The sequence below is a fragment of the Manis pentadactyla genome, chromosome 4 (genome assembly GCF_030020395.1).
Source record: "Manis pentadactyla isolate mManPen7 chromosome 4, mManPen7.hap1, whole genome shotgun sequence".
NCBI classification, from domain to species: Eukaryota; Metazoa; Chordata; class Mammalia; order Pholidota; family Manidae; genus Manis; species Manis pentadactyla.
Genome location: NC_080022.1, coordinates 23,740,495 through 23,762,979, shown reverse-complemented (window position 1 = coordinate 23,762,979; position 22,485 = coordinate 23,740,495). Strand labels below are relative to the sequence as shown.

Sequence of the window (22,485 nt, the reverse complement as noted above, 5' to 3'; positions counted from 1 at the left end):
TTGCAGAGGGAGAAGCGGTGGAGTGTGTCCTCAGGTGGGACAGCTGAATGGAGCATGTCCAGCGTAAGTCCCCTTGGGCTGGGTGGGGTTAAGTGGGCTCTGAGGGACTCATTCCCTCTCTGCTCTCCCCCCTGCCTGGACCACCTCAGCCTGTCTCGCCAAGGGCCTGCCCGTGGCTTAAGCAGCAGTTCGGGGGCTGGGTAGGGATGGGTAGCATTGACAGAGGCTCCACGAGGGTCTTGAGGTGGGTGGGCAGACAAGACCCATGGTCTGAGGGGGCCATTCAGAGCACGGAGGTCAGGAACCCAACTCTGGAGCCACACGGATCTGGATTTGAGCCCCACTTTGGCACCCGATTGCTCAGTAACTCTGGCCTCCTCAGTTTGCTCGCCTGTGTCATGGGAAAGAGGGTATTAGCCCATTTCCATGGGCCCTTCCTGCTCCCCCACAGGAGAAGCCCAGCCCTGGGGAGCGTCCTGGCTTGTCCCAACAGCGGCGACATCAGAGCTGGAGCACTTTCAAGTCCATGACGTTGGGCTCACTGCCCCCCAAGCCCCGAGAACGGCTGGCCCTGCACCGAGCCACAGCCTGGGAGCCCACAGAACCACCCGACGGGGACTTCCAGACAGAGGTGTGAGCACCACGCCGGACTGCACACTGCGTATAAATATATATATCTCTCTATTTTCACACTCCACTTTGGAACTGCCCAGGAGCCAGCGCCCCCTCCCCTCTCCCAAGGGCTGGGCAGGGAGGCGCAGTGGACTTGGCTGGGCTGGGGGAGCCAGATGTGGCATGACCTGGGGGGCCGGGGCCCTTCCCTTTTTCTCAGAGGCCCCTTAGCCACTGGAGCCCCATCTTCACCCCAGCCTGTCTGTCCCTGTCCTGGGCTGGGGAGGGGGGAGGGGAACTTTGTTGGGAATAAACTTCACTCTGTGGATTTTGCTGCTGAACTCTTTGCTTCATCCAGGTGAAGGCCCAGCCCTGGGATCCCAACTGTTTTTCCTCCTTTTCCTTGGTTCACATCACTCGTTGTCATCAAATTGTGTGATGGGGCCAGATCAGCCCTGACTGGGGGGGGGTGCCTGGGCTCTCACCCCATCTTTGCCCCTGACTCCCTGGGTGACCTTGGACACATCTCCTGCCCTGTTGGGGCCTGGGAATGTGGGATGGAACCCTTGCAGCTGGCCTTCTCCAGTGACTTTGATAGTCATGGCTGCTGTTCACCGGGGCCCAGAGGCCAGACTGCCAGGGCTGGAGCCGAGGCAGAGCCTTGCGATGTCAGCTTCCCCCTCTGTAACCTGGCGATGCTCATGATGCCTAGTCCTAGGGGCTGTTGTGAGGATGAAACAAATTGATACATATACAGCCTTAGTGAGGCCTTGGTACCAAGAAGCTCTTTAAGTATTGACTATTAACACTTGACACTTGGTCTCAGGCTGTGCTCTGTGCTAAGAGCTTCCACACATGACCCTTGACCCCTCACAACAACCTTGCTGCAAGGTTTTAGGTTGCCAGTTTTGTGGATAGGAAAATGAGGCCAGAGATGGACAGTGACCTGCTCAAGGCCACCATCAGAGACAGAGCTGGGATTTAAAGCCCAGACTTGGTGGACATTGGAGCACCCCACCCTTAACCAGCCTCTCCCTGATGGGACAGGACGCTTGAGCTCAGCTTCCTGGGACCTGGCCTTCATGGCTGCAGGGGAGCAGCAGGGAGCTGGGCCGTGGTGGAGCCTCAGTTTCCAGGGCTCAGGGTGGGGGTGTGGTAGAGGGGCTAGGTTGGTGTGGTGCCAGAGGGCAAGGGTGGGAGATTCACTGCTTGGGTGTATTCTTCACACACTTCAGTGGATGGACCCGTGCTCACTTCCCAGGCACCCAGGAAAAGAAGTGATCAGGATAATCAGCATGTGGACATGGCGCAGTGGGCCCTGGCTCTTCCGTGGTCAGGTGGCATCGGGAGCAAGGGCCACAGGTGCGACTGCTGGCCTGGTCATTCAGGAGCATGGATACTCTGGGCCCTGCCCCCAGGGACTCACACTGAGATGCAGGCCCTTGGGGGGCTGGCAGTCTCTGGGGCTGGCTGACATGTCACAGGGATGAGTTGGGTGCCATAGGAGCCAGGGTGGGGGAGAGGGAGAAGGGGCTGGCTGCTGAGGTGGGGGTGTCTCAGCTAACGGCCTCCTGGAGGGGCTGGAGGAGTGGGGGCCTTACTGGCACAGGCTCTGTCAGGCTCCTCTGAATCCTGCCTGCTGTGAGCCTGGTCAGAGGAGGGGGCAGAGTCCTCGGGCCCTGGGCTTTTTCAGGCCTCCATGCTCCTGTGATGGTGCTCATCACCTTAGCCTCACTCCTCTGGGGCAGCCTCAGCACTTACGTGTACAAAGTGCTCACTCAGTCTTCAGGGTAGGTATTGCGACTCCCCCATTTCACAGATGAGGAAACCAAGGCTCGGGGGATGCAACACCCACAGCTTGTAAGGGCCTACTGGGACTTGTGGCCAGGAGTGTTGGAATCATGATACCAGTCAGCTGAGGCAGAAGGGAACTTTGTTCACTCAGGAGTTGCAAGCTGCAGCCAGGACAGCAGTGGGCATGTGTGGCTGGCCCTGGGAAGCAGGTCCCAGGGTCTGAGTGCCCCCAAAGTTCCGAAGTTCTGACCCTTCCAGATGCTCTGAGTCAGCTTCATTCTTTCAGGCGAGCTTCCTCATGCCCCCCACAACTCCCCAGCGCCCTGCCCCAGGCCCACCAGGTTTCTTTCTCCCAGCTCCCTTCACTCAGACACGCCCCCCACAGGGAAAGAGCCTTTCTCCTGAGTTCTAATCTGAAAACCCCAAGGAAGGGCTCTGATTGGCCCCAGGCAGGGGCCTGGGGCTTGGGGTTGCCACAAACAGAGCCCCCCGTCCCTGTCCTTGTGCCAGAAGACCCCACCCCACATCATGGCTCAGGCCTTTCTCAGAGCCACCACCCAAAACCTCAGGTTTGCTGTGTGCCTGTCTTGATCCTTCCCAGCCCTGGGCTCCACTGGCCACCCCTATCATCTCAGCTGTGATGTGCATTCCCCTCCTACCCTCGTAGTTTCTTGCTTAGCATCTGGTTTGAGGAGGAGTTTAGTAATCATCTTGTTGGTTCTGCTCAAACAGCAACCACAGTGGCAGCAGAGGCTGCTGAGTACTCATCCCTTCTGTTGTCAGGGACAAAACTTGCCTGGGTTGAGGGCTGTGCTCCTCTCTGCCCCTCAGTCTCTACTCCCCCACTCACTTGCCATGTGACCTTGGACAGGTCACTGGATCCTTTCTGACTTGGATTTTCCTATGTGCCGGCCCAGAAAGACCCTTATCCCCTATCCTCTCGGTTCCTCAGTATACATGCTAAGTGCCCAGGGCAAGGCAGACTCCAATCGGGTTTTGACATTTCAGACTAGTGGGAAGTTAAGAAGGGTGTTGAGCAGGGAACTAGCACAATCAAAAAATTTTATTAAGATATCATTGATGTACAATCTTATGAAGGTTTCACATGAGCAACATTGGGGTTAATATATCCACCCATATTATCAAGTCCCCCACCACATACCCCATTACAGTCACTGTCCATCAGTGTAGTAAGATCTAGCACAATCAAATTTTTAAATAGGATTGCTCGGGGTGGCTGGGATATGGAAGGAGGTAGTTACTGATGAGTGAGGGTGCGTGCAGAGAGACCAGTGAGGAGACCATCCATATGAAGGAAACTTTAGGGGCATGCTATGGGGGAGGCGCAGAGTCAGTGTGTATGTAGTGGGGGAATTGTCAGCCCTGTGGTGGACAGTATGGGAAGAAGTTAGATGACTTGTGAGCCTCTGTTCTTACACACCTGGATGGATGACTGTGCCACTGGATTCAGGGCACTGGAAAAGGACCAGTTTTGGGGGAGACAATCATGACTTTATAGTCTCAGGAATGTTGACCTTGAAATACCTCAGAGATAGTCAACAGGGAATTTCAAGTAGGAAGAGGGTAGTTAGAACTAGAATTCAAGAACTAGACTAGAGTCACTGGCACGTCAGGAAACCATATTGGGGCAGGCTGTAGAGTGAGTGGGAGGTGAAGAAGTGAAGATGGAATAGACATTTGTTGAAGTGGAGCTTTGAAAAGGGAGAGAGCTCAGGACCCACTGTAGGCTTGGAAGGTGAATTAGCTGGAGAGTATAATGGAATGTTTGCAGGAATGGAGAGGCTGTCCTTACCCGCTCCCCAAGATTCACATAATGATGGCCCCAAAATAACCAGCCCTACCATCCTGGGAGGCAGGGTCCTGCGACCTAGTAATGAATATCATCACAGAGATTGATTCTGCTCATATGTCGGGCTGCAGGCCATCCGCAGAAGGGGGGTGGGGTGGCGCAGGGACGGAGGGATAGGAATGGGCACTCAACGAACCTTGGCTGTAAGACTTTGTTGGGAGGAGGAAACTCGACTCCATGGGGAGTTCCCAGGGCACAAGAGAGAGAGATTGACACAGTGCCTTGGGCTTTCTGCAGCCCTTTCCCCTGCACCTCTTGACCTGACAGGAGCAGGGATGAACCCTCCTCCCAAGCCTCAGCTCCCCACTGGGCTGCCCCAGGCTAGTATGTCCCCATCCCCTCCGGTGGCACCACACAGCCCCAGCCATCAATCCAGCTGTCCCTAGAGTCAACCAAGAAAGTCAATATTTAATTTGGGCACCATGTTAATGCCATCGATTGCTGACCCCCCCTCCACTTCCTCAGGCTCATTTGTCACTTCCCACCCACTGTGGGGGAGGGGGGCTGGAACCGAGTAGGGGCAGAGCTCAGCCTGGGCTGACTTGGGCAAACTAGCCTGCGCGTGGGAGCGCAGTCCTGAGGCACCCAGCCTCCCATTCTCCCTGATAATCACTGATCTGCATCCTTTGAGTTTCTCTGAGACCTGTTTCTGGTGAGGTACGGTGGTAAGGTGAGGAGGGGAGGTCATCTACTCCCCCTGGCAGCGGGAGGGAGTCTAATTCCCAGCAAGATCCAGACACAGAGCAGATGTGCTTGCAGGTTGAATGAGGGAGGGAAGGAGAGCTGTGCCTGCTCAGGCTCCTGCAGCCCTGCCTGGGCGCCCAGGGCTGTGCCTGTGGGACACTGTGGAGCCCGGGTGGGGACCTTGAGACAAGGGGGCATCTCCAGGCCCCACAGAGGGGCTTGGGGGTGTGTTGAGCTTAGAGGCTTAGAGCCCATTTGGGCAGCACAGAGGCTAAGGGGAGTGCAGGGCCCACCTCACGGCTGGGCGGGAGTCCAGCTCCACTGCTTGTTCTTGTCAGCCTGTGGATGCAGATATGGGCAGGTGGACTGTGCCCCTTGGCATTCTTCCCCAGCCCCTGCCACCTGCCCTTAGGAAGGGAATGGGGTCTACTTTGGGGACGATGCTTGTGCTCAGATTGCAGCTCCACCCCCAACTTGCTTAGTGAGGTTGGGCAAGTTAAACAACCTCCCTGAGCCTCAGATTCCTCCTCTGAGAAATCTCTTAGGGACTTGATCACTTTGTACAGTTTTCAGAGGGTCAGGGATGGGCAGGGGAAGCCTTGGTGGCCCAAGGGTGCTACCAGAGTTCCCACACTGAAAAGCTGCCAAATCTGATGCCGTCTTCAGAAGCTGCCAGCAACACTGCTGTGAGGCTGCTCATTACCAGCTAGCTGGAGCCACCAGGCACCTTCAGTGCCCCTCCTGGCACCAAAAGGCTCAGGAGCACCGAGCTGTGGCAACTCCCATCCTGAGCTGCTCCAGCCGCCCAGCTGACCCACTCTGGGCGCCTCAGTCATGCCTTGAGCCAGGAGAGCCTGACCTGGTCATTCATTTATTCTATAAATGTTGTCTGATGCCAACTCATGCCACACCCTGAACTGGGTGCTGACAACATAAAAATGAGGAAGCCAGTCTCTAAGAAGGATACCACGGAGGAGGGAAGCAGGGGGAAGGGATGGATTTTGTTTCCTCTGCCCAAAATCTTCCAGTGGCCTCCTGTTGTTCTTAGAATAAAGGTTCCTCACTGGGCCCAAAAGATGGGGCCTGATCTGGTCCCTGCACATTGATCTGATTGAGTCTCCTGCACTCTCCTTACTGATTGAGCTGGTGCTCCAGTCACATGGCTTCCTTTCTGCTCCTTGAATACTTTCCATGGTTTTTCAGAGCCTTTGCATATGCTGTACCCTCCACTTGAAAGGCTCTTCTCTGGTGGTCTGCTTTGCTGGCTCCTTATCTTTTGATTGAAGTTCTAATGCCATCTCCCCAGAAGGGCCTTCCTTGCCCACCCCTTGCCCTTCTGAGTCATTTTTTAACACATCAGCCTAATACTTTCACAGTACTGCTTCTCCTGACCTGAAATTATAGCACCTGTTTTCTGTTTATTGTGTCTGCCCTACTAGACTGTGAACCTCTGAGGGCAGAACAGGGTGATATTCACTGACATAAATACCATTGCCTGACACATGATATGAACTTAATAGATATTACTGAATGGATGAATGAATGAATGTGGAGTTTAAGGTTCCCATAGGACATCAAGAGGAGGGTATCCAGGAAGCAGTTAGAGCTAAAGCTCTGGCCTTTTGTGACCTGCCACAGGCCAACTGTGTCCCCATCTAGGCTTGGGGGACAGGGGGAGGGTGTTGCATGTGCAGGCCTGGGAAGGAGAGAGCCCCCTAGGACATCAGCCTCAGGGCATACAGTCTTGCAGGAGGCTCATTCCTTGCATATTAACGTGCTGGACTGGCAGCTCTGGCTGCTACTGAATTTTTCTCTGTCAGGACTAGGTTGATTGTAGATGGGGGCTGGGAGGCCAGAGAATCCACATCCAGAAGGTCATGTACACTTTTGTGTGAGCGTCATGTGCAGCAGTTTCGGCAGGGTCTTCCTCCCAGTGGCTGTGCATGCATGCTATGTACACACTGCATATGTCTTAGCGTGCCTTGTCCTTAGCTGGCCTGCAGAGCACACAGGTGAATTGTGTTTTACATACCATCATTTCTGAGTCTAACAAAGGGAAGTAAGGCCCCTTATAGACCACTGAGTTCTACTCCTCCCATTCTGCAGAAAGAAGAGATCTACAGAAGTGAGAAGTTGCTCAAGGTCACATCTTGGAGGGGCAGGGGTAGCGCTCAGCAAACAGGGAGCATTTATGGAGAATCTATGTTGTGCGTGGCAGTGCTGGGCACTGAGGACTCACACACTAGAGAATACCGCAGTCCAGGAGACAGGGCTTGGGGAAGAGGGAGACAGACGTGGACGAGCAATAGGTTCATGAGCAGAAGGGATCTCCTCTGCTGTTGGGGGCTCAGTGCCAGGGAAGACTTCTTCAAGAAGGAAACACTTGCTCTGAGCTTTGAAGGCTAATTGAAAGCCCAGGCAGAGAAAGGGGAAAGGGCACTTCAGAAGGCAGGGGTGTCTAAGTAAAGGCACGGATGCATGAAACAACCTGGCAAGTTTGGGGAATTGCAAATTGTGTGGTTCACTGGGGAGAAGAGTGTGGGGAGGATGGACTGCAGAGATGAGGCCACAAGGGAGGCATGTTCCAATCCTAGCAGGCCTTGTGGGCAATGACAGGGATTTGGATTTTATTCTGAGGGCTGCTGAAGCAGACCTGAGTTTTAGAAGGATTTCTTTCTCAAACTTTTCCAAGGAAAAGTGAACTGAATGAATACCTTTTGAGCACTTACTATGTGCCAGGCAACACGCTGGGTCCTGATGATTCAATTCTGAATGAGACACACACAATCTCAGTCCTGTACTGGGGCTACAACAGACATGTGTAGCAGGTAGGAATCTTGGCACACAAACTCAAGAAATACTCCATTTCTGTATTCTCATTAAATCAGCTCCAATCTGACTCACTCTAAGCCCTTTCCTATGAGTTGGCAGAAAATTCAATCTCAAGCATCACTGGAGTCCCCTGCCACCCCCTCCGCAGGCTGTGTAAGGACCTGCTGGGTGTTAACTAACATCTGGGTGTTAGCATGGAGGAAATGCCTCCTGTCTTTGGTTTACCTTGGTCACGCAGAGATGCCCACTGTCCTAGTCCATGTGGTTCCTGGAGGTTTGGCCCCTCAGCTATTCCTCCGTCACTTTTGGGCACTAAGGTTCATACCCTAGAACTAGGGCTGCAGCCTTCCCAGGTGCACCCCACCCCTCACCGCCCCCATCACCTGTCAGAGGAGGGGCTGTGGAACACAGGTCCTCACCACTTACAGGACTCCCACTCCTGTCCCCTCTGCACCTAGCTGCTCTCTCCCTGTCCCTCAGGAATACCTACTACAGTCATTTCCAAGAGGTTAGCTTTTTCAAAAGTCAGGGTGAGCCATCAGACTTCAAGTAGCTTTTGTGTTCAGCCCTGCACAGTTCCCTGAGGCTAGGAAAGCCAAAGGGCTTGGCTACCTGCTTGAACCAGGAAGGGAACAAAACAACGTCTAGATAAATTACCCGGCCGCAAGACGCAAGAGTGGATGGGTGTTGACAGACTGTACCCTCTGAGAGGGCAGTGATGCTCTGGAGGCTGTGGGAGCTCAGCCCCTTGGCACCTAACTCACCTACGGGTCAGGAAAGGCCTCCTAAGGAGAGGAGTTTCTGCCAGACTGAGCCCTGAAGGCTACAAGGAAAAAAGTGTTCCTGGAAAAGGGAACACCAGGTACGAAGGCCTCATTGTGGAAGTCAACAGAGGTGTGTGAAGAACTGACGACTCGCCTGTGAGAACTGGCTGGGACTGAACAAGGTGGGGCTGGATGATGAGGAGCCTCCTGAGTCCCAAGCCATGGTTTGGAGTTCATCTTGACCATGAGAAGTCATCGAAAGATTTTAATCAAGGAAGTGACTCCACCAGGTTTCTGCTTTAGAAACACTAGCTGACTGGTAGAAGAATGAGTGGGGGAGAGCGTAAAATTGGAGGCAGAGGGAGCAATTGGCAAGATCTGCAGGGATCCAGGCCAAGGATGGTGGCTGCCTGAACCTGTGGTGGGCGGCTGTGATGGAGAGAAGAGGGCATAACCCATTGATAATTATAAAGAAGGGACAGGACTTGGCCTTTTTGGGGAAGAGGGGAGAAAAAAACCTTCCAATGGCTACCTGAAGCGAATCCTTGAGGTGGAGCAGATTGGACAGGGTAGTGGTGCGCAGGCGCCAGCGGGACATCCAGGGAGAGGAAGGATTGGGGTGCCATGGACCCTTCCCCCCAACCCTACCTCTGCGTCCTGCGATTCCCAGACTTCCCACTAGATGGAGGGCTGGCGCCAGGACACCAGCTCCGCCTCCCATCCTCTGCCCCTCACCCTGCAGAGGGATGGGCCTCCCTCAACCCCGCGTCCGTGAACTCGCCACGAGAGCGCATGTATTTGGGACCATCAGCTGTCCGCACAGCCGAGGACCGTGGCCTCGGCCTCTAGGGTTCAGGAGTAGGGCCATTGGCCCAGAGACCTCTGCCCCAGGTGCCTCAGCGTGCGGCTCTGTGCCGGCGTACACCAGGGTGCTAACGTGTTCGGGGCTGCCTCAGCCACGTCGGCCTCGGAGATACGTCCGCAGCTTAGAGGCCGCCTCGTCAAGGGTTCCATTGTTGCTCTCGACACTCTCCTCCTCGACCCCACACTGCGGGAGGAGGCCCCCATTCCTCTCGCTTCTGTCCCAGCCCCCAGAAGCAGGCCCAGCTTGGCCTCTGGCTGTCCGACGCCGGGCAATCTGGCCTCTCTGGGCCTGGGATATAGGGTACGCTGCCTGCCAGAGATGGGCGGAGCCAGACAGGAGGCGGGGCTAGGGTGGAGTCGGGACGGCCCCCGGCCTAGGGCGGGCCCTAGGGGGCTCGAGGCGTGGCCGGCGGCTGGGTGTGGTGGGGGTGCGCGCCCCGCCCGCAACCTGGAGCTTCCGGCCCTCTCCCCGGCAGCGGTTCTGGTTGCCCTGGAGCGCGGCCCGCCCTGGCCCCCAGTCCAGCAGCCAGACAGGCCAGCAGTCGAGAGGCTTCCCGGCCCCACAAAACAGAGGTCTTTTCTCCGGAGGCCACGCCCAGCTCCCTGGAACTGCCGGGTCTCGAGCGGGGCCGGAGGAAAGGGGGCGCATTCTCTGGGCCTGCGCCGCCCCCCCCCCCCCAGTGTTTCCATTCCTGTCTAGGTAGACTGCTGGAGGACCTGGGGCTGAGCCCGATAGAGAGGCGCTGGTCGGCCTGCGCCCGCGCGAGTTCCCCGTTTCCTGCCCCTCTGCAGCGCTCCGGCCTGGAGCCGGCACTAAAAATAGACCAAGGCGCCGGAACGTGCCCACCCAGGAGGGGGTCTGGGAAGCCTGAGTCACCCTGCGGGGAGTGCTTCCCGCCCTTCTCCGGGAGCCGAGGCCGCCTGGATGGTCGGGCATCACTCCGACTCCGCTGGCGGGGCTCTGAGCTCGTGGCCATGCCATGTCTCCCGCCCAGGCCGGGGAGCAGTCCAGGCGATGGCAGCCTGGGCCGGGCGAGCAGTAGCAACCACAGCCGGGAAAGATTAGGAGTTCCTGGCACTGATTTATTTAGTTGTTTTTGTGCGTCTGGCGGCGGCGCTCCCCCGTTTCCCCCGCCCTCATCCCTGGGGGAACAGTCACGTCCGCACCTGCCTTTCTCTCCCGCCCAGGCCCACGGAGCTATTCTAGGCTTCTGGGTGGGGACTTGGGCTCAGAGCAGCAAAAAGTCCCAACTTGGATCTTACAGTTTCTGGAGCTAACATCCCCATTCTACAGATTAGGAAACTGAGTCCCAACGAGGGGAAGGGGCCTATCGCACAGCAGACTGCTATAATAGCTCGAATTCAAATCCCAACTCTGCCTCTTAGCAAGCACTTCTTAGGGCTTGTTTCCTTACTGTGTAAAGTGCTCATTTGAGAATGACACCCGTTGACCTCTAAAATGGGAATTATGATAGATACAGGGGATGGTCCTGATGATTAAAATTACTTTTTAAAAAGCAGCAGTGACATCTGGGGAGTTACACACACTTGGGTTCAATCCCAGCTCAGCAAGTTAGTTACCACCTTGGCACCTAGTTTTTCCCCCTCTGGATGTACAGAGGAGATTAACAGATGAGCTCCCCTCCTCTGAGGGGCTCAACTAAGGTGGTGTAGGGGGCCATAGTCACAGGGACGTTTGGATGGAAGTGGAGAACCTGGCTCTGAGTGGCGGGAAGGGGGAACTGGCATCCTGGGCTGTGCACAGGTTTGGCCATTCTGAGGAGGGTGCATGTTTGGGTTGTACAGGTTTAAGAACCTCATATTTGGGGAATGGAAGGGGCTCTAGAGTCCCCACATTTAGCTTTCTCTTGCTGCCAAAGGCAGAAACCCTCCTCAAGCCAGTGCATGAAGGCAGATCCTGGTCTTGAATCCAGGTCCCCAGTTCTAGGCTCTTTCCCACCACCTGTCCTTTTTCGTCCAAACACCAGTGTCAGGCCCTTTCTGAATGGTCAAAGCTGATGATATTCCAGTTGGTCTTATTTCTTTATATATTGTTATTTAAGCCACTTTTGGGGGAATAAAATTGTCCTTTATCTGTCAGAAATGTCATTGACCTCTCAAAGCTACATGAAATCAGCTATGTAAATAGTGAGGGGAGGTAGGGGGGACTGTCAGATGTGAACATGGGTGTGAGGTACAGGGCAAGAGTCCCTGGTGAATTACTAGCCCTGCCCAGAAATAATAATGTTAATAGTGAACATTTTTGAGTGTTTACTATGGGCTTGGCTTAGGTTCATGCATTGTCTCATTTAATTCTCCCTGAAATTCCTGTGGTTAAGTATTGCCATTATCACCCCATTTTACAGATACAGAAACTAAGGGCTCAGAGAGGTGAAGAATTTGCTGAAGAGCACAAAGCCAGGAACTAGCAGAGCCAGGATCAAACCCTCTCTGATCTTTGATTTTATTTTCCACCTCCATGCAAAAGTTGGGTTTTCACCCTGAACTTTGCCTTCCCCTCTCCTGCCCACTCCCTCAGCCTCCCTTTTTAGCTAGGTTGTCAGGGCTCCCCAGCCCATCTCTGGGCACTACTGGGAGGAGGTGGGGCTGGGCAGCAGCCAAAACTTCTCTCCACCCAGAGATTCCAGGATTCCAAGAATTTACGAGTCCAACTGTCTGAAGCTTTTGCATGCAAAGGAAAAATCAGGGAGTCCCTGAATGTTCCCCTCCTCACCATGCTTCACCCAGGAGACTCCTTGGCTTGCCCTCCATGAAGAGAGGTTTGTCTTTGGAAGGAGCTGGGCCCCCTCTTTCATTCAGGCAGGAAATATTTATAAAGCGCATAGTCTCTGTCATCGGCTCTGGGGATAAAAATGGTAACAAGAGCAGCTCTTTCATATGGCTTACAGTCTAGCAAGGCACAAAGACACTCAGATAAAACAATGGCTGATAATTGATTACACCCCTCCCTCTTCTAAGCTTCGATCAGATTTACCCCTTCTGGGAGACTGTTCCAAATTGCCTTCCTTACTGCCTACTGGGAAAGAAAGAAACCATAGTCTCATAGCTAAAAGTGTGTGTGTGTGTGTGTGTGTGTGTGTGTGTGTGTGTGTGTGTGTGTGTGTGTGTGTGTGTGTGTGTGTGCGCGCGCCAGGGAGGGAGGGAAGCCTCCCAGCACATGGTGTGTGTTGTGGTGATGAGGGTTACACTTTCTCAGTATGTATGGAATAGCTGGCATCTGGCAAGTTCCAGGACCCGTGCTTAGCACTTTAAACGTATCATCTCAGGTAACCCTCACAGCACCCTTATGAGCTGAGGACAATTCTGTTCTATCAATAAGGAAAGTGAAGCTCACTCCAAGAGGTGCAGTGATTTGCCAGCTGCTTCCAAGTGCAAACTCCCCTTCATGGCTGGTAAGCCAAGTCGTCTCCTGGGGGAGGTATGGTGAGGAGGGAAGCATTTAGGGACTCCTCTTGCTAGTAAGTAAATAGTAGAGGTGGGATTTGAGCCTAGTTATTCTGGGGCTGAAGCCTCCACCCTTAGCCACTATGCTGAGTTCTTGTTTGATTTTTAGGTAAAGAAACTAAGATCCAGAGAGGCCTAGGGTTTGGCTAATAGTCACACAGCACAGCAGGACTGACTTGAGATGGTTGGTAGCCAAAAGGATGTTTGGGTAAGGGTGTACAAACTATCCCACCAGGGTCTTGGGAGGCCAAATCTTGCCCCCAAAAGGATCACTGGGGGGTGGGGCAGGGCCTGGAAGAAGGCTGGAGCCAGGTCAGTCTGGGGGACCTTAATGCGGCCCATGCTCTACCCGCACCTCTGCTCCAGGAGGCCCTGTGCTATGGAACAGAGGCTGCGTGGTATGCCTGGTTAGGTGAGGGCTACATCCCACTGCCACTGTTGCGCTTGTTCTGAGACGTCATCTCTGCCTGCTCTGTGCAGGCCTGGGGAGGGGGCTGGTAGACAGGAGAGGAGGAAGGTTTATCCCTTTACTCTCTGGGACTTTCAGTCTGTCTGGGTTAAGAGGGGATGTCTGGGTTGGGGTTGACATGCTGGTGAGCATCTATGACAATTCACTGGGTGCCAACACCATGAGAGGGCCTTTACCTTCGTCTTCATCTCCGTTAATCCTTTCAGCAAACCCTAAGTGATAGATACTACTGTTATGTCTGCTTCTCAGAGGAAAAGGTTAAGTGATAACGCCATTATAGAGCCAGCAGGAGCCAAAGCCAGGATCTGAACCCAAATACAAGTGATCTAACATCAAGTTCTACTGCAGGAGTTTCCAGATGTGGTCCCTGGGCCACCAGCATCAGCATTGCCTGGGAACCTGTTTGAAAAGCAAACCACTGGCTCAGAAACTCTGGGGTTGGGCCTGACTATCTGTGTTTAGCAAGTCCTCCAAGCTTGAGAACTTCGGCTCTACTGCTTTATAGCCATTGGGTGACCTAATTAAGATTGTGGACCCTAGGGTTGGGCAGAAACGAGTTCAAATCTCTGCTCCACCACATCCCAGCCCTATGATCTGGAGACTTAAATCTAGAATCCTTGCCTTTCTAGCCTTTTGAGTAGAGATGACAACAGCGCCTTACCTCCTAGAATTGTTGCCAGGTTAAATGAGGGAGTAGATCCCATTTGACAAATGAAAAAATGGAGGCTCGGAGAGGGAGAAGGACTTGCCCTATCCCCTGCTGTGCAGACCCTTTTCCAGAGAGGACTCTGCCCTATGGGTCTGTCCCAAATGACCAGTTCAAATCCAGCTCCATCCTTGCCAGCCATGTGACCTTGAACTGGTTACTTCTCTCTGTCTGCCTCCTATGCTGAGTATAGAGGGTGCCTGGGCCTCCTGTGGATGTTGTGAGACTAAAATGAGTTTCCCATGTGTGGTGCTGGCCACCGCCTTAGCAGGGCTCAATAAATGTTAGCTGCTGTGTTGAAAGGCAGAGCCAGGATCCGACTCTGGTGTCCCCCGGCAGCCCCCACCCCTGGTCAGAATATGACTCAGTGTTTAAAGGAGGTCAGAGAGTGTGGGAATTCTGAGGGGCAGCATCTTCCTCTTGGGGTAGAGCAGAGTTTCTCCAGCTGGGCACAGGTGGCATTTTGGCCCCCATAAGTCTTTGTTGTGGGGGGGTCCTGTGCACAGTAGTGTGGTGGCATCCATGGCCTCTACCCCCAGATGCCAGTAGCCCCCCCGGCCCCCCAAGGTTGTGACAACTAAAAATTGCCAAATGTCCCCTGCAAGCAGAATCGCTCTGGTTGAGAACTGCTGAGGAAGAGAAATCAGGCAACGTGCTTCTTAGGTGCTCTGACGCACCACCAGGTTACCTCGTGCTATGGTGGAGAGGCTAGGGTCTAGAGTCACACAGTAGGTAGAGATAGCACTGGAATCCAGGACTCCGGTCCTGTCACTTCTCCATGGGTGACCTGAGAACAGGTTAGCAGAGCCCAGGAGGCAACCAAGCTGGGCCCGGGATGCCCAGAGTGTTTGCCCTTCCTTACCCAGAGTCCACCTGGCTGGCCACAGCCACATCCACCACAGCACCTGTCAGAGTCCTGGCTCAACTCTGCAGAGGTTCCAGGGCAGTCACACCAAGCAGGTGCCTGGAGCCTCGAATGACTGAAGTGAGACACCCTGCTTGGGCACCTAAATGTTGCCAGGGCCATGTGTCAGTGTGGAGCTCACCGTGGCCCTGCAGAGGATGTGGTGTGCAGGCCCACCCACTGGGACTTTAAAGCTGCCACCAGAGGTGAAAGATGGGGCTCTCTGCCACAGGGACATGGACAGCCTTGGAGACGTGGTGGCAGGGCTGATTTAGGGCAAGGGGAAGGGGAGGGAGAATGAGAGACAGAGTGAGCCAAGTCAGAGAGTCAGAGAAACAGAGCCAGAAAGAGAGACAGAGATAGGCAGAACCAGGCAGGCAGAGACAGAGACAGAGTGAGGGGATGCAGAGAGCAGGGGAGCTTTGAGATAAAGAGGGACAGGGCCTTAAAGATACAGAAGTGTGAGAAGAAGACAGAGACCAGACACAAAGAGAAAGAGATTCGGAGTTAGAGAAGCAGATCCAAAAATAGAGGGAAACAGGAGAGTTCAGAACAGAGACAAGGGCAAACTAGAGAAGGGGTTAAAGTCCCCGAGAGGGAGGAGGGACAGCTGGGGAACCAGAGATTCGACACACGCACAAAGAGAAGAGGACAGAGGCCGTGGGAGAGACAACCAGAGTCAGAGAGAGACAGTGAGGAGTCATTAGGCCAGAGACACGCGAGAAGCCAGAGGAGTGGAGACATGTTGGTTCTCTGGTCTCAGTTTCTCCTCTGTGCCCAGAAGCTGCACGTGTGTGTGTGCATTTTTGCACACATGTACATTCATGTGTGTGCATGTGTGTCATACCTCCTGTGTCTGGGAGCTCAGACAGGGCTTGTGCGTATTTGTCCACTGACTCGCTGGTGGGTGCCTATGGGGTGCCAGGCTCAGTACCAGGGGACAAGGCCCCTCATGAGACCTCTTGCTTTTTAGTAGAAAAGGGCAGCCCACACTCAAGCTCCAGAGCTGCGCAGAGAGTCACAGAGAGTCATGTGATCTGGAGTGACTTGGGGCTCCTCTAGATCTGGTGGTCAGGGGAGGCCACCCTGAGGAGGTGACTTAGAAGGTGAGACCTGTCCAAGAGCCAGCCTAGAGAAGATCGGGGTAAATCCTTCCAGGTAGAGGAAGGAGTTGGGGGCCAAAGCCCAAGGGAAAAACCAACTTGGTGAATTCAAGACTGAGAAAGAAAACCATGGGGCCATAGCTTCTGGGGTGAGGCAGCTGGACGGGGAGGCAGAGGCCGTGTCATGAAGGACCTGGTAAGACAGAGGGAAGGATTTGGAGTTCTATTCCAGGTGAAATGAGATCTGGAAGATGCAGCAGGAGTGAAACCATCAGACACAGTTTGGAAAGGCCTTGCTGGATAGGAAGGGAGGCTCCTGCACCTATCCAGGCGAAAGAAGGTGGTAGCTCCGTGCAGGGGTGGGGAGAAGTGGGTGGGTGTGGGCTGTGTTTTGGGGCTAGAATTGACAGGATTGGATGGGCTGTTGGGGGAAGGAAGTTGCCAAGGATGACTTCTAGATTTTTGGCCTGAAGGTCTGAATGAATGGTGATGTTCATCAGTATAAGGAAGATGGGGAGAAGCATACCTGTGGAGAATAACCAAGAGGTCTCTTTTGACCATGTGTGATATGCCTGTGTGTGCATATGTGTGCACATATGCCAGGGCCCAGGTGTGCCTGTGTGCATGTGTGGGTTCAGGTCACCTCTGCTCAACTGTGTGGGGACTCCTGGGCCTATCCTGGCTTTTCAGTTGCCCCAGCCCCAGGTGCTGCCTCCATCATATGGGAATTCCCCAAAGGCCAGCTGGGACAGAGGAGAGGGTGGGCCCTTGGGCACTGCTGGCATCTGGGCATACTTGGAGGCCTTGGTAGCCCCTCCTGGCAGCGGCAGGCAGGCTCCAGGGCAGCTGGTGGTGATTAACAGCATTGATTACCTTGTGGTGATGCCATCTGGGGTGAGGGCACTGAGCCCAGCCCCACAGGGTACCCTGCTTGCTGGTGTGCAGGGCTTCCTGGGGCTGAGTGCATGTGAATGTGCCAGTGTCACTACATGCATGTAAGTGTGTGCGCTCAGTATATGCCTGACTGCATGGGGGTTTCTGTGGGAGCCAGTTGTGTCTGTGTGCATGTGTGTATGTGCCATAGGTCTCCAGGTTTCTTGAAAAGATGAGTGATTGTGGACACATGTGTTTCTGTTGTATGTACACACGTCTCTGTATGCATTAATGTGTCTCTCTGTGGATATCCAAGTACCTGCAGTGCTATATGCATGCATTCTGAAAATTGTGCATCTTTTGAGTTTGAGTATGTCCGGGTATATACTTATGTGGGTTCATCTGTGCTCACACATGTGTGTCTGTGTTATATGGACAAGTATCATGTGCATGTGTGTACATAAGTACCTACACATACATGTGGAATCTATGCACACATGCTGAGAGCATATCTGATTGCATGTTTCTGGATATGTGCACATATGCATCAGAGGGAGGAAGGGGCATAGGCACATTTCTATACTGTGTCTGATAGTGTTTCTAGGCACAGGGTGTACCCCAGGTTTGGCTGTTCTTGTGAGAACCCTAGGGGGCTGTGGGAAGGTATCTGGACTCCCCCTTCTCAGGTCCATCCAGCTCTGGCTGCTCTGGGTCCAGCCATTCCCTTCTGCCTGGGAGAGTCTGGGGTATGAATGGGGGAAGGGTAGGAGGGGCCCACGATGGCATAGTGGCTAAGAACTTGTGCTGTGAGTCCAGGCTAGCTGGGCATTGGTCCCTGCCCCACCGTCCACTGATCATGTGATCTTGAGCAAGCTGAGTTGTGTTGTTTCCATGCTCCAGGTTTCCCTTCTGTAAAATGGGGATGAGAATTGAGCTCTCCCTCCCAGGGTGGTTGTGAGGATTAAAGGAGTTCGCTCATGTGAATTTCTTAGCTCAGAGCCTGACCTATATGTGTTATCTGTTATTTCCCATGGGGCAGACCCTTAAGGGCAGACTGGGCCTGTGCCTACCCACTCCTCAGTCCAGAGCGCCCAGATAGCTCCACCCCTCCACTTCCCGCCTGCTGAGCTCAGCACTTCCCAGGCCCCACCACTGTGGTAGCCACATCTGGCTGGCTCTGTGCAGGGACCACAGTAGGGCGCCTCCGTGGCCATGGTTGGGGTTTCCGCTGACTCAGGCCTCTGGCTCTGAAGGCGGGAAATCTCAGGTCTGCCCTGCCCCCACCAGGGTTGGAAGGGGCCACAGGGCTATGGCGCCAGCTTGCCAGCTTGTTGCTTCTACAGGAAGTCCCCCATCAAGGCACTCCAGTTGCTCCCCCTTCCCCCATACCCATTCCTACCACCCCTGGGCCTCTTGAACTTATTTCTCCACAGTTGCTCAGCCTTGGTACCCAGAAATTTGTTTGCTGCTTCTGGGGGAGGCCCTTGAGAGGGTCACCTTGATCATCCTCCTGCCTCTGGACAGAAATGGATACAGTACCTGTTTCTTTCTCCTTGGAAGTCCTCTCTCTCACCCAACCTCAATCCCTCTTGCTTCCTTCCTGACTGTAAAGCAACCAACCCTGTTCCATTGCTGGAGAATAAGCTTGAATCCCAGCTTCACTCCCTCACCCCTCCTTCCTCCTGCCCTGTCCACAATTAGAATAACAGTGAATATTTATTTGGCTGTTTTGTGCCAGACCCTGTGGGAAACACTTCTATAGACTTTAACTCGTTTCCTTCTCACAACAGCCCTGGGAGGTATATGTAATCATTATCCCATCATACAGATGAGAAAATGGAGTCATAGTTAAACAGTAAGTTTGAAGGCACAAAACAAGAGGCAAGGACGGGGATTTGAGCTCTTCTAGCCTCGCGGGGTAAGGGAGAATGAGGGGACCCGCTGCGTTCCACTCCCCTGGGAATGAGGCCAGAGCAGAAGGGGTTAATTTAGAGCCACCCTCCTGGAGGGGGGCCCTCGCCCCAGTTCAGCCAGAGGAGTAGACTAACTGGGAATCTTAGGCTGCTGAACTGGAAAAAGCTGACCAAGAAGGCTTGGGCAGTAGCCACGTCACGGGTGCAGGGGGCCTGGGGCGGAGGGTCTCCATCCCCCCACCCCAGCCTTCTGGAGGCCCAGCCAGGGAGGGAGAAAGGGGTGGCACGGGAAGGCTTTTCAAGGTCCAGGCCTGGCTCTTAAAGGGCCGGACTCCCCTCCTCACACGCCGGCAGCCGCCGGTCGCCGGAGCCCCCTTGCAGGACAGCTCTGGGCACGCAGGGCCCTGCCTCCCGCCCTCGCTTAGCTCACCTGGCGGGGAAGTAGGAGGGGCGGGCCTGGGAGCCCCGCCAGGCCCCGAGTGGGACTGGGCGTCCCACCGCCTCTGCCGCCCCTGGAGCCCCCTCCGGCCCTCTCTCCCTCCTCCTGCCTGGCGGGCGGGTCCAGCTGTGTTCCATTAGCGGCTCTGGCAAGTCCCCAGCCCCCTGGATCCGCCCCCTCTTCCCCGCCGGAGTGGCCGGCAGTCCCCGGCAGGCGCGCTCTCGGGGCAGCAATCAGCCCCAGAGCTCAGGACCTGGGACGCTGGGGACCCTCGGCTGGCCAGAAGTGACCAAGGGCTTCCCAGTGGGCCTGAGGAACCTGGGCCCTGCTCCCCGTGGCTGGCTGCCGTGGGCTGCCTGAACTACTCAGGGAGGTTGGGGATCCCCAACCAAGGTAAGTGGGGATGGAGCGGGTGGTCTTGGGGCTCTGGGCTGAAGAGCCCCTCTGTCCCGGACTTGCTGTGTGACCTAGAGCAAGTGGCATTCCCTCTAGACCTCAGTCTCCTTCTCTATAATGGATGAGACCTAATCTTCATCCCAGTTCTGACTCTCCCTGTCTTCAAATCTGTGCCTTTGTATTGGGGTGGGATCATCACTTTGGAAGCTTCTCTTCTTCCATCCCTGTAGCCCCCTGCTCTGGCTGCCAGAGACTAGGATCAGGAAGGGGACATGTAGCACATCAGCGTTCACGCCTCCACATGCATGCACATGCCTCCCACAGTTGGCAGCCCTTTCATTGACAGGCAGGAGGGGGAGGCCAGGGGAGAGTCTGAGAGATGGGGCGTACCTACCACTAGGATGGGGAATGAATTGGGGGATGACTAGTTTTGCCCCAGGAGGACAGGGATTGGGTATCCTACTGCCAAGTATATTGAGGCGAGGGGTCCTTCCTACTCTCATTCCCGGTGGAGGACTGAGGGGGAAATATGATTCCATTACAATTGGAGGGAATGAGGTCAGACTTGCATAAGAACTTCCTGACAGGAGGGCTTTCTAGTGGGGTAGCCATAGGATGGCTGTGTGCACGTGTGTGTGTGCCCACTGCTGTCTGGGTGTAACAGTGAACATGTGTCTCTCTGTGAGCATGACTATGTTCAGGTAGGTTTGTATGCACACACTGGCATGAATGAGTCTCTCTATATATGTGCCTGTATATCTGTGCGTGTCATGCTGACACATGCATGACTCTGTGTGTGTGTGCATTTGAGCTGCCCATCCCAGGGGAGGCTGGATGATATATGGCTCTGTTGGCTGCTTGCTGAGCCTGTATTGATTTATCTGGGCCCATCCATCAGGGTTTAATAAAACTAAAAGGTGAGCATCCATCAGCAGGGGAGGTTGGCAACAAGGTCCTGAGCCTGGTGACCTGCACTCCCACCCACTATCCCGGTGAGGGAAGCTTCCTTAGCCCACACACAGCCCTGTGATGCCTGCCAGGAGACTCAGCCCAGTCGTTAGCCCCTGACCTTGTGGGTGCCTGGCAGGGCTGCCTGGCTGAGCTAGGCGCAGCTACCAGGTACCAGACTAGCTGGTAAAATATTGAAATACTTCCAAGTGTCTTGGTAAATAGGCTCTGCCTCAAGTCTCCTCTCTATTCCAATTGACCTGGCTTTCCAGGGCCCTCTGATCTCTCCTCAGTCCAATAACTACCCACTGGCACAGTCAGAGGCCACCTGGATCCTGCTTCAATGCCCCAGCCAGCGTTCTCCTCTGCCTTGTTGGTGTCTGTGCCATACTAGTGGTTAAATATTTTGAATATCACCCTGGCCCAAATCCTAACCCAAGGCATGTGGTTGGGCCTGTGAGTGGGACTGATGCCTGGCCAGAACTCCTGCCACCCCAGAACCACTGCCTGGTCCCCATGGGCTGGCTTCTGCTTGTCCGTGTGTGGAACTGTGCTGTGTCAGCTCAGGAATCTACCTTCCCGGTCTCGATGGTTTTCAGGTGCTGCGGCTGTTGCCGTCTTCTCTGGACAAGGATGTGGGCATCTTGGGCTCCTGGCTTGTGGCTGCTCAGTCTCTGGGTCATCTGCAGTCATGGGGCAGATACAGGTGAGATGACACATGAAGATCGGGGTAACATAAGCCTGTGACTGACTCCCTGGGGTGCCTATGCATATATATCACTGTGTGCCTGTGTCATACAGGCATTTATAGGAGAGTCTGGGACTGGGCTCAGGGTGGCCTGAGGTGTTTGCCCACCTGAGCCTATGCAAGGCGAGCTAGAGTGTGCGTGCTTGCGCCTGCGAGTTCGTGTGTCTTTGAGCCTCACTGTTTGCATCTCAGAGTCTCTGTGTGCTTCTGTACATATTCCTGTGTCTGTGTGTGTGAGAAAACAGCCCCTACCCCTAATACATAAACCTGTCCTGCATGCCAAGTGCTGGTAGGGCTGGTGCAGTGGGGAGGAGCAGGTGGTAAGCTCTCTCTGCAGAAGGAGACGCAGTCTGAAAGAGGCCCAGGCCTCTCCAGTCCTTTTCATGGTACGGAATCCATCCTCTGGCCCACGTGCTCCTCCTCCTCCCCGGCTGGCCCTGGATCCTGGATAAAGGGCCTGCCTCAAGGCCCAGACGCTGGATGGGACAGAGGGTGCAGCTTTCCAGGGCCCAAAGCCAGAGGAAGTTGACCGGGCAACTTGCCCTGCCCTGCTGGGTGCCCTCTGGGCTCAGCAGCTTAGCCGCCCAGTTGAGCAGAAGTAGAACTCCTAGAACCCAAATCTAGCTGAAGGAAGCTGAAATACCAAGGTGCAGATGTGAGAGGGATGTGCACTGGGGATTCATGTGACTGCCTGTGGTGTGTGTGTACATATGCGTTTCTGCATGTGTGTGTGTGTGCCTTGCTCTCTCCCTTACCGGGTCCCCTGGGGGTTGGGGCAGAGAATTTCAACATCTGTAAGGAATCCGGGTCCATCGCCAAGGGGTGAGTCACCCATTGCTGCAGCCGATGCTGAAGACAGTGATAGTCTTTCTGGCCAGACCTGGGGGAGGGAGACTCCAGTGGGTTCACTGGGCCTAGAGATCCAGGATTCCTTCTTCCAGTTAGGCAGCCAGGGAGTCCAGTGCCCAGCTTGTAGGAGCTGTAGTCACTGTCTTGTCCCAGCTACCCCGTCTGCATTGATGGGAAGGCCTTTTTGCGGCTAGCCTCTGTCTCTCCTCTTGTAGCACCTCTTCCTACACTTCTGCTCTATCAGCCCCAGGA

General features: G+C 54.6%; 2 protein-coding genes across 33 annotated transcripts in view; both read left to right on the top strand.

Annotated features, from left to right (window-relative positions):
• Positions 1 to 940, top strand: part of ADGRB2 (adhesion G protein-coupled receptor B2) — a 36,383-nt gene extending 35,443 nt beyond the window's left edge. For 13 of the 23 annotated variants that reach the window (XM_036885303.2, XM_036885283.2, XM_036885305.2 and 10 more), the window contains 2 exons: positions 7 to 63; positions 452 to 940. In XM_036885303.2, the coding sequence (XP_036741198.2) occupies positions 7 to 63; positions 452 to 637 (243 nt within the window). In that variant the 3' untranslated portion in view covers positions 638 to 940. The remainder of the gene's footprint in view (positions 1 to 6; positions 64 to 451) is intronic. The other 10 variants (XM_036885302.2, XM_057499935.1, XM_057499933.1 and 7 more) reach the window with 3 other exon arrangements.
• An 18,555-nt stretch (positions 941 to 19,495) lies between these two features.
• COL16A1 (collagen type XVI alpha 1 chain) overlaps positions 19,496 to 22,485 on the top strand; it is a 50,430-nt gene continuing 47,440 nt past the window's right edge. For 5 of the 10 annotated variants that reach the window (XM_036885182.2, XM_036885186.2, XM_057499927.1 and 2 more), the window contains exons 1-2: positions 19,510 to 19,685; positions 21,236 to 21,342. In XM_036885182.2, the coding sequence (XP_036741077.2) occupies positions 21,270 to 21,342 (73 nt within the window). In that variant the 5' untranslated portion in view covers positions 19,510 to 19,685; positions 21,236 to 21,269. Of the gene's footprint in view, positions 19,686 to 21,235; positions 21,343 to 22,485 lie in introns of all 10 variants that reach the window. The other 5 variants (XM_057499928.1, XM_057499929.1, XM_057499926.1 and 2 more) reach the window with 3 other exon arrangements.